This window comes from Portunus trituberculatus, chromosome 48 (genome assembly GCF_017591435.1).
Source record: "Portunus trituberculatus isolate SZX2019 chromosome 48, ASM1759143v1, whole genome shotgun sequence".
NCBI classification, from domain to species: domain Eukaryota; kingdom Metazoa; phylum Arthropoda; class Malacostraca; order Decapoda; family Portunidae; genus Portunus; species Portunus trituberculatus.
The window spans coordinates 20,986,451-20,998,422 of NC_059302.1; the positions used below are offsets into that span (position 1 = coordinate 20,986,451).

General features: G+C 36.0%; 1 protein-coding gene across 1 annotated transcript in view; it reads right to left on the reverse strand.

The window, feature by feature from the left end:
- Positions 1-375: 375 nt before the first annotated feature.
- The window catches only part of LOC123498457 (probable glutamate receptor), a 13,476-nt gene continuing 1,879 nt past the window's right edge, over positions 376-11,972 (reverse strand). Inside the window, exons 3-13 of the mRNA XM_045245561.1 lie at positions 9,080-9,310; positions 8,419-8,610; positions 7,775-7,941; positions 7,468-7,590; positions 5,030-5,195; positions 4,469-4,710; positions 3,315-3,499; positions 2,406-2,645; positions 2,010-2,188; positions 1,122-1,281; positions 376-612 (exon numbers count right to left, since the gene is read on the reverse strand). Coding sequence (XP_045101496.1) covers positions 490-612; positions 1,122-1,281; positions 2,010-2,188; positions 2,406-2,645; positions 3,315-3,499; positions 4,469-4,710; positions 5,030-5,195; positions 7,468-7,590; positions 7,775-7,941; positions 8,419-8,610; positions 9,080-9,310 — 2,008 coding nt within the window. The 3' untranslated portion in view covers positions 376-489. The remainder of the gene's footprint in view (positions 613-1,121; positions 1,282-2,009; positions 2,189-2,405; positions 2,646-3,314; positions 3,500-4,468; positions 4,711-5,029; positions 5,196-7,467; positions 7,591-7,774; positions 7,942-8,418; positions 8,611-9,079; positions 9,311-11,972) is intronic.

An 11,972-nucleotide genomic window follows, 5' to 3' on the forward strand; every position in this document is an offset into this window, starting at 1 on the left:
TCACCAGCAAAGTGAAGTTATGCTGTGAAGTTATGTAGTGTGTTGGCCGCAGACTGTACGATGGTCACTGCTGACAATGGGAACTGCTGTGCCATCACTCTGGGGTGTGTGGGAGCTTTTATGCTGCTCGTTTGGGTGTGCAAGTTATCGTACCAGAAAGAGAGAGAGAGAGAGAGAGAGAGAGAGAGAGAGAGAGGGGGGGGGAGTAGGGATGACTGTGTGTGTGTGTGTGTGTGTGTGTTTGAAATTGTAAAGGACTCCACCTCATTGAAAAAAAAAAAGAGAGAAGAAAATAAAGGCGCACAAGTATGAAGCCACCTGGGAAATAAAAATTTTCTGTTCACGTTCAAGGATATCGGGATTGAGTAGACCAGATTATTGTTATTATGTTTTTTGCTTCTTTGATGATCAACGTATCACCATCACCGTCACCATCACCATCACCATCATCATAATCTTCCTCTCCATCTTCTTCAATAAGCCTGACGGTCAGTGTATTTGATAGAGGTACTCAGTAACGAAGGCGATGGAGGCGAGGGAGTGGCCCAACAGTAGTGTGTAGAAGGTGCCCTGCATGTGACGTAATCCCAACACTATTTCCTCGTCACCCACCTGTGCAGATTGGAGAAATTAATTGTAATCTCAGGAATATTTGAGCTTTATTATTACTATTTCTTTTACTGTTATTTTCATTGTTATTGAGAGTAGTATTAGTAGGAGTAGTAGTAGTAGTAGTAGAAGTAGTAGTAGTAGTAGTAGTAGTAGTAGTAGTAGTAGTAGTAGTAGTAGTAGTAGCAGTAGTAGTAGCAACAGCATTACTGCTACTACTACTATTACTACTACTGTTACTGCTACTGGCTATTGTTATCACTATTATCAATGCTGTTGTTATTGTTGTTGTTGGTTATTGTTGTTGGTCTTGCTGTTGATTTCTAATGGTGTGTCTTTCTGTGGTCCAAATATTATTATTCTTCCTTTCCTCCTCCTCCTCCTCCTCCTTTTCAGTAACCAGGAAGCCAAACGGTAATAATTGAATAGCAAACAGACCGAAAATGAAGAAAGCCACAGTAAAAACAAACAAGAGGCTGTCAAAAAATTATGTTAAAAGGATTATCGATTACCGCAATGATAGTGACTTGTCCTCCCGTTTCCTCTGCTCTCCTCCGCCTCTCCCTCCTCACGTAGTTGTTGATGACGTCGTCCATCCAGAAGGTGACCAGACCAGCATCCAAGAACTTCAGAATTGCCTTGTTGAAGCGAGAGTGGAAGGGAGCGCCGCGTCTGTATGGAGGCAGTGCGAAGGAGAAAGCCGGAATGTTAGATGACCGTAGGGAATTCGAGAGGAGATAGGTTAGATGGAATGGGAGAAGGAAGATTGAAGTTTTTTTTAAGTAAGAGGAAAAGACTGGCCAAGGACAACAAAGAAATATAAAAAAGGCTCACTCAGTCGCCAATCCCCTTGCAGTCCCGAAAGAGTTAGCCAGAAGACAGGGATAAATGTATTGAAACCTCCATCTTAAATTAAGTCAAGTCATAGGAAGTTGGAAATACAGAAGCGGGCTGGGAGTTCCAGAGTTTACCAGAGGTAGGTATGAATGATTGAGAGTACTGGTTAACTCTTGCATTAGAGAACTGGACAGAATAGGAATGAGAGGAAGAAGAAAGCCTTGTGCAGCGAGACCGCAGGAGGAAGGGAGGCATGCAGTTAACAGGATCAGAAGAGCAGAAGAAAAGAGAAGACAGTTTAGATGACTGCGTGGGGAATTTAGTATTAGCTGACCACATACATCTATTGTAAACTTCCACATCATACACAGAGAGCATGGAAAACCCTTATTACTTTCATAGCATTATTTTACTTTATTTCATTTTATTTATTTTTTTATAGATTTATTGGAGCTTTTATATATGCGACACTTGTAAAGAAAAACCATCGGGAAAATGTATCGTCTAATAAGTACTCGTATACTAATTTCTCCAGTATCAAGGGAAGAGGACTAATATCTTACCTAAACGCCCAGCCGTTCCCTGAGAAGAGTGAGTACTGAGACGTGCTGATGTGGACGGGCGTATAGCCAGTAGCGTCAGTGTAGCGAGTGGCCACCAGGGACTTGCTGTAGTAGTAGTTGTAGATGTAGGAGAACCCTCCGTCAACGACTCGTTTCATCCCTTCACCAATATCTGCAGTCTTACAATTACCTTTTTACTTGATATGCATACCAGTGGCGTACAAACGCAACACGACGAGAAGAATACAGATAAAAAAATAACGCTAGATCGTTTTCAAGCCTTCATCAGTATTTGCAAACTTACAATCAACTATTTTTTATTAGACACACGTATCAATGATGTGAAAATTTAAGACAACGAGAAGCAAACGCAATGGATAACAGCAGAAGTCTCACCTCCATGTGTTTATAGACCTGGATCATGGCTGGGTCTGAACTGGAACTAAGGAATGTCTTGAGCACCCCAGTCATCCTCCGCGTCCCCCACCGCCATCCGTCAGTCTCCCTCATGTCCACCAGCTCCTCCATGCTATTGATGACCGCTGACTTCCCCTGCACCACCAGATGAGAGATGAGCGAGGACCTGTAGCCTGTGGTCACGATGAATCCCACGATGAGCCACACGCCCACCAGAACCTGAATTGTCGAGTAGGGGTGAGGTACCGCTCACTGTGAATCCGGAGTGGCATTTCTTTTCCATGCACAGACCAGAGTTTAGGTCTTCCTGTTATTATTTTGGGTCTGTTGGTCGCCTTGTTCTCACTGGTACTCGGAAGTAAAGTAAACTCAGAGGCATGAAATAATCAGCTTGACATTTGCACACACACACACACACACACACACACACACACACACACACACACACACGCGCCCGGTAGCTCAGTGGTTAGAGCGCTGGCTTCACAAGCCGGGGGTTCGATTCCCCGGCCGGGTGGAGATATTTGGGTGTGTCTCCTTTCACGTGTAGCCCCTGTTCACCTAGCAGTGAGTAGGTACGGGATGTAAATCGAGGAGTTGTGACCTTGTTGTCCCGGTGTGTGGCGTGTGCCTGGTCTCAGGCCTATCCGAAGATCGGAAATAATGAGCTCTGAGCTCGTTCCGTAGGGTAACGTCTGGCTGTCTCGTCAGAGACTGCAGCAGATCAAACAGTGAAACACACACACACACACACACACACACACACACACACACACACACACTACAAAAAGGACAAAAATAGTTTCCGTTTTCTATGCAACCACAATATAGATACATATTTAGTTGGGTGCGTGTGGAAGGTACATCAAAGAAGGGCTGTGTGCTCACCTGGCTGGAGGTGTTGACAGGCGGGTGGTAGGGATGGTCCTCCAGCAGCACCGCCCACCCGTAGAATATGGACGAGGAGAAACCCAGCCTGCGTCCACCAGAAATCCAATGCCAGCATTTCTGCATGAACCACAGCGTCGTGCCCCACGCGATGACGCTCAGCACCACGCCAGCCCAGACGTTGGCTGTGAGCGGGTGTTTTGAAATAGATGACCCAGATTTGGAACTGTTATAACTCTGCAATCATAAACCGAGTGGAATGCTTACTCTTTGACATGGAGTTATTTATGATAGGTAAGGCTGACACCAGACCCTCCCGATTCCCAGAGAGGAAACGCAAGGATAGAAAAAAATAAAGTAAATAATTATAATGACAATAAATAAACAAGACACTAGAATTTAGTTCTCTTCGGTGTGTGTGTGTGTGTGTGTGTGTGTGTGTGTGTGTGTGTGTGTTTGATCTGTTTGATCTGCTGCAGTCTCTGACGAGACAGCCAGACGTTACCCTACGGAACGAGCTCAGAGCTCATTATTTCCGATCTTCGGATAGGCCTGAGTCCAGGCACACACCACACACCGGGACAACAAGGTCACAACTCCTCGATTTACATCCCGTACCTACTCACTGCTAGGTGAACAGTGGCTACACGTGAAAGGAGACACACCCAAATATCTCCACCCGGCCGGGGAATCGAACCCCGGTCCTCTGGCTTGTGAAGCCAGCGCTCTAACCACTGAGCTACCGAGTGTGTGTGTGTGTGTGTGTGTAATTCACTGTTTGATCTGCTGCAGTCTCTGACGAGACAGCCAGACGTTACCCTACGGAACGAGCTCAGAGCTCATTATTTCCGATCTTGGGATAGGTCTGAGACCAGGCACACACCACACACCGGGACAACAAGGTCACAACTCCTCGATTTACATCCCGTACCTACTCACTGCTAGGTGAACAGGGGCTACACGTGAAAGGAGACACACCCAAATATCTCCACCCGGCCGGGGAATCGAACCCCGGTCATCTGGCTTGTGAAGCCAGCGTTCTAACACACTGTGTGTGTGTGTGTGTGTGTGTGTGTGTGTGTGTGTGTGTGTGTGTCGGGGAAATAAATACTTTTCACACACACACACACACACACACACACACACACACACACCTTCCAGCGGCCTGACAAGCGACAAATACTCGGGGAGAGGTCTTGGTTTCGGGGAGAGAATGACAACAGGTTCCTCAATGTAGAGCGCCGTGAAGTCCACCACCTTGGACCTGTCGCGCGTCACGGTGATGTCAACGGAGAAGTCAGCGTTCTCGTGCTGCAGCGTGCCCACCAAACCCGTCCAGTTACCGCTACTGGTGAGAAGACCCCACTGGCCGTCCTCTGGCTCCCTCACCTCGTAACTGGAAAAAAGTTGATTGGTCCGTTTAGCTTTGAAACAATTGGTTCTTCAGTTTTTTATTAGCTGACCTCGTAATTAGTGTAAGGAAGTCTGGCTCCCTCATCTTATACCCGGTAAAATCCAATTGGCCTGTTTAGCTTTGAAATAATCGGTTTTACAATTTATTTTGTAGTTAACCTCGTAATTAGTGTTAGGAAGTAATGTATCGGATGCGTCTCTTTCTCTCTTTCCTCTCTCTCTCTCTCTCTCTCTCTCTCTCTCTCTCTCTCTCTCTCTCTCTCTCTCTCTCTCTCTCTCTCGGTAATAATGAACTGAGTTACGTGAAGTTATAAGCAGCGGCGAGGGCTGCAATCATGCGGGCACACAGAGAGTCTTTGGGCGTCACCAGAGTGCCTGGCGTGTCACTCAGCGGGTCGTAACTGAAGTAAGGGAAGTAGTTCTTGGCTACCACCCTCAGCTTGCTTCCCGTGAAGGCTTCGTGCTGCTCTGACGAAGCGATGATAAGGTAAAATGTATAATGAATATTCAGTGAAGAGTAAAAGAATTACTGTTGTCATTAATGTCTTAAATATCTGGAATTTTGAAAATTTACAACAAAAGTTATATATATATATATATATATATATATATATATATATATATATATATATATATATATATATATATATATATATATATATCTATATATATATATATATATATATATATATATATATATATATATATATATATATATATATATATATATATATATATATATATATATATATATATATATATATATATATATATATATATATATATATATATATATATATATATATATATATATATATATATATATATATATATATATATATATATATATATATATATATATATATATATATATATATATATATATATATATATATATATATATATATATATATATATATATATATATATATATATATATATATATATATATATATATATATATATATATATATATATATATATATATATATATATATATATATATATATATATATATATATATATATATATATATATATATATATATATATATATATATATATATATATATATATATATATATATATATATATATATATATATATATATATATATATATATATATATATATATATATATATATATATATATATATATATATATATATATATATATATATATATATATATATATATATATATATATATATATATATATATATATATATATATATATATATATATATATATATATATATATATATATATATATATATATATATATATATATATATATATATATATATATATATATATATATATATATATATATATATATATATATATATATATATATATATATATATATATATATATATATATATATATATATATATATATATATATATATATATATATATATATATATATATATATATATATATATATATATATATATATATATATATATATATATATATATATATATATATATATATATATATATATATATATATATATATATATATATATATATATATATATATATATATATATATATATATATATATATATATATATATATATATATATATATATATATATATATATATATATATATATATATATATATATATATATATATATATATATATATATATATATATATATATATATATATATATATATATATATATATATATATATATATATATATATATATATATATATATATATATATATATATATATATATATATATATATATATATATATATATATATATATATATATATATATATATATATATATATATATATATATATATATATATATATATATATATATATATATATATATATATATATATATATATATATATATATATATATATATATATATATATATATATATATATATATATATATATATATATATATATATATATATATATATATATATATATATATATATATATATATATATATATATATATATATATATATATATATATATATATATATATATATATATATATATATATATATATATATATATATATATATATATATATATATATATATATATATATATATATATATATATATATATATATATATATATATATATATATATATATATATATATATATATATATATATATATATATATATATATATATATATATATATATATATATATATATATATATATATATATATATATATATATATATATATATATATATATATATATATATATATATATATATATATATATATATATATATATATATATATATATATATATATATATATATATATATATATATATATATATATATATATATATATATATATATATATATATATATATATATATATATATATATATATATATATATATATATATATATATATATATATATATATATATATATATATATATATATATATATATATATATATATATATATATATATATATATATATATATATATATATATATATATATATATATATATATATATATATATATATATATATATATATATATATATATATATATATATATATATATATATATATATATATATATATATATATATATATATATATATATATATATATATATATATAGATAGAGATATATATAGAGAGAGAGAGAGAGAGAGAGAGAGAGAGAGAGAGAGAGAGAGAGAGAGAGAGAGAGAGAGAGAGAGAGAGAGAGAGAGTTTGTCACCTGGAAATAGCGTTAATTCCTGAGGCAGATCTGACAAATTCCAGCGTTGTATCAGCTGTGGCTTAGCTCCACCAGCGCCACAGTAAAGGCATCTACTGTACATGTCTATAACACCACGCTTGGCTGCAATTTAAGAATATATTCAACTGTGTGTGTGTGTGTGTGTGTGTGTGTGTGTGTGTGTGTGTGTGTGTGTGTGTGTGTGTGTGTGTGTGTTTGTCAGCCATAGGTAATGATCCACGCTACATTCTACTTTCGTTATTCATGAAAACATCTCGAGTGCAACTATCACTGGCAGTGGCGCTACCTGCCCCAGACTGGTGATGTCGTGCGGGATGGTGAGGCGTGAGGTAGAGGGCATGGCGGGTGTTGCGCAGCCCCTCGTAGCCCAGCAGTACTTTGACATCTTCCCTCCTGCCCATGATCAGTACTCGCGTCTGTGGTTGCTGCCAAAGGTCCGAGCACGTCAGGAGTCTATGCAGAGTAATGAGAGATTGAAGAGTGGTTCAGTTGAAGAGACCTGATATTCCGAAATAAGTTTTTTCGTTTTCTCTTGGAAATGGAATGCAGAAAACAAAGATTATAACTAAAACAATTTATTTTCTGCCAGATGTTAAAAAATATGCATAGAAAGATGAATCACCACCACAATGTCATGTTGGTCTGTAATGTCTCTGGGAACTGATACATAGTGTTAGGTTTTACACTCAAGTGTATTGTAACCTTGAATGGTACACAGTTTTCATCTGTTATAAAACTACTGCCCTTCTTTCTCTTAATTTACATATTGGAATAATTATGATGATCATTATTATTCCATAATATATACAAAACGCTACTCTTGTCAATCAAATTCAATCTGCCACTTTTCTGATGAACTAAGTGATCGAGACTGGATTCTAATTATCTTTAGTCGGTGATTGTAATTAGCTTACTGGTTAATTGACTCACGATGTGGCTGATGCAGTGTCCGAGGCCGTGTGGTCTAAGACGAGCGCCCCGCACGTGGCTTCAATCCCACTGCCCCACACCCGCTGCCAGTAATCAACGCTCGTCTCTTTCTTCCACACGTGGCGCGGTGCCAGATCCATGCACAGAGTGATATCCACCAGTGTAACAGACACACTCACCGCCGACACTTCGCTGGATGATGGACAGAAATGTTGATACCGACGTTTCTGCTTATAAGACTGATTCTCTCTCTCTCTCTCTCTCTCTCTCTCTCTCTCTCTCTCTCTCTCTCTCTCTCTCTCTCTCTCTCTCTCTCTCTCTCTCTCTCTCTCTCTCTCTCTCTCTCTCTCTGTCTGTCTGTATGTCTGTCTGTCTACTGCATAGCATTTTCTAGTTATATAGAGTATAGTGAACTTGCATTGTAGGAAATAATGAATAAAAACCATCAGTATACTTTTCCTGCACGATATGATCACTGGATTCAAGGATTCAGGATGTTCACTGCAACAGTTACCAGGCTGACCTGTTGCCATTCGTCTCTCAAACTTCACTCCCGAATATCTCCTCACGTCACTCTTGGAACGTTTTTTTTTTTTTTAAAGCACTTACTTTATTTTATGCAAGTATTTGCAATATCAAACGCCGCGTTATCGTGACTAACTTGAGGAGCGAAGCAAGAGCAGGTGAGAAGGGTGAAGCTGCAATGATCACGTGACACCCCGCCAGGTAATGTTCCAGCACATGTTTCGCCCCGACCACTACGTCCTCCTCCCAGCCAAGAGGTGACGGCGATGCATTCATCACGTTGATCGCCGCAGCCTCCGCCGCCGCCACCACCACCACTAACAGAAGGAGAAGGACCAAGACACTGACAGCCATTTCCAGCAACAATCTGAGGAGAGGAAAGATGAATATATTAAAGAAGTTTCATGACAATAATGCATATCTTTGGTGCTTATTTGAACAGAGGCGTGTTATCAATCATTACGAAGGAAGCCAATTTTGTTGGACCTTGCAGATGAGCAGTCCAGCCTTGCCTTGCCTGGCCGTTACGGCGATCACAGGCTTGTATTCTAAGAAGCAAATATATTAATGTTATGTTAAATGATATTCACTATTTTTCTTTTTTTCTTTTATCTTTCTGTAACTACACATCCATCGTGGAGATGTGCTGATGTAATAAGAACAGTTTCACCATAATAAAGTAAGAGTGATATCTTTCTATTTTGATGATTAGTGAAGACATAAAGGAGAAATAAGACCATTATTTATTTACATCTACTATTATCATTGTTTGCTACATAATTAACTGAATCATCACAATACACGTACATATGATAATGCATAATTATAAAATTAATTACAGTGTTGCGACCGAATTGACTGAGACGGAAGAAATTAATCATGTAGGATTGTGGTTTAAGAAAAGCCACAGCAGGGCAGGAATGGCAGGAATGTGCCTCAGCACACTGGATTGGCGGGACCTCACCCAACGTAAGATATGTCAGTCCTGCAGGCAGCAGTGTGTGGACTCCCGCTCTGGTGGTGACCGTCAGTGCTCCGGTTGTTAAAAAGGAGTCATGAGTTGTACAAGAGAGCATCTTTTATTACAGATAATAGTAGCAGTAATAATAATAATGATGATAAAAATAATAATAATAATAATAATATAATAATAATAATAATAATAATAATAATAATAATAATAATAATAATAATAATAATAATAATGATAATAATAATAATAATAATAGTAATAATAATAATAATAACAACAATAATAATAATAATGATAATAACAATAATAATAATAATAATAATAATAATAATAATAATAATAATAATAATAATAATAATGATAAATAGACTGATAAATAAGTAACAAGTGACATAAAACATCCACTTTTTCTTAGAATTACGTTGTAAAATATGTATAAAAATGTATTTGGCACCTCATGCAAAAGTGGACGAAACAGACTCCCACAAATCACGTTTACATTAACAATTACACAGTTTCCAGACACTACAACGATGTACCTGTTTACCGCACATCACTGCAGCGCTGACGAGGCTTTACAGTGTCTTCCCAGATAGTAAGCGTTCATACTACTCGTCAACAGGTTCTTGTCCTCGAGTCGGCTGCGGTAAGGCAGGAGAGGATCACACACAGGGAAGGTGTTGTCCACGTAGAGCCAGTACAGCAAGCGTCTCTGAAGATAGTTACTCATGCTTATGTAATGAGACAATGCGGAGGGACGCTGATCACTCAACAGTCTCGTCTCAGTGCGTGCGCGATGCTCCTCCTTCACAAGGTACTTGACCCACCGTCTGACCGTGGTGGGACTCCGGCCAGCTCGCTTGGCTATGGCGCGGAACGAAAGACCTCCAGCCCACAGCCACGTGAACCACAGCCGCTCGCCAAGCCCTGTTTCATGGTACACGTGACGGCTCCTCATACTCTGCTTGCGTGGGAGTGAGTATGTCGGTACAAAGAGAGAGAGAGAGAGAGAGAGAGAGAGAGAGGTATGGATAATTAGATGGCCACTATAATATATGAGTTTTAGTAAGAATGCACATTATCTTATTTATTTTTCTCTCTTTTTTTCGAGTTTTTAATGATTTGCTGTTCACGTTGTTCATGATGAGTCACTTCAAGGGATGAACACTTTACGGAGAATTGTCTTACAACGGATAGAATCGTGTTTGGTGCTTATTTGGGACTTTGTATATATAACCTTCATCTTGTAAGGGCAACACCGTACACACACACACACACACATACACACACACACACACACACACACACACACACACACACACACACACACACACACACACACACACAGACACTAAAACGCTACAATGTGTGCATATATAATGATTATTTTAAAAGGTTTTATTTAAATGTACACGCGTTTTCAAAGTGTTTTTACGGTTCTAGAGGCAAAATTACAAGACTTCACATTATTAACTGGAGAAACACTCTTGAAAACCCTGCCAATCATCTCTGTGGCCCTGGAAAACAGTCGTTGTAAAAGAACAAAGCGTTTCTAAATACGGACATATAACTCACCAGGAACAAACCCTTCCCCGATGATCAGTTCTTAGTGTACTGATATTTTTCCTTGTTACTAAATGCGAGACAGACTCAGTTGATGGTACCAGAGACACAAAAAATACTCGTACTTTAGGTCGAAAAAATAGGTCAATAGTAAAATATCAAATCTACACAGTTCATGAAATTTAATGGAGAAAAAAAAAGTCATAAAAAAACGTTTATATGAATGAATGTAAGATCTTTATATTCACATACAACTTTTCACTGTTGCATCATTTTTCTCCTATTATCCCACACAAGTCTTTGGCATTATTGTACTAGAGTGAAACATTTCTGTAACTTAAAAAGACAAAAATTTGCCTCTTATTCTCTCTCTCTCTCTCTCTCTCTCTCTCTCTCTCTCTCTCTCTCTCTCTCTCTCTCTCTCTCTCTCTCTCTCTCTCTCTCTCTCTCTCTCTCTCTCTCTCTCTCTCTCTCTCTCTCTCTCTCTCTCTCT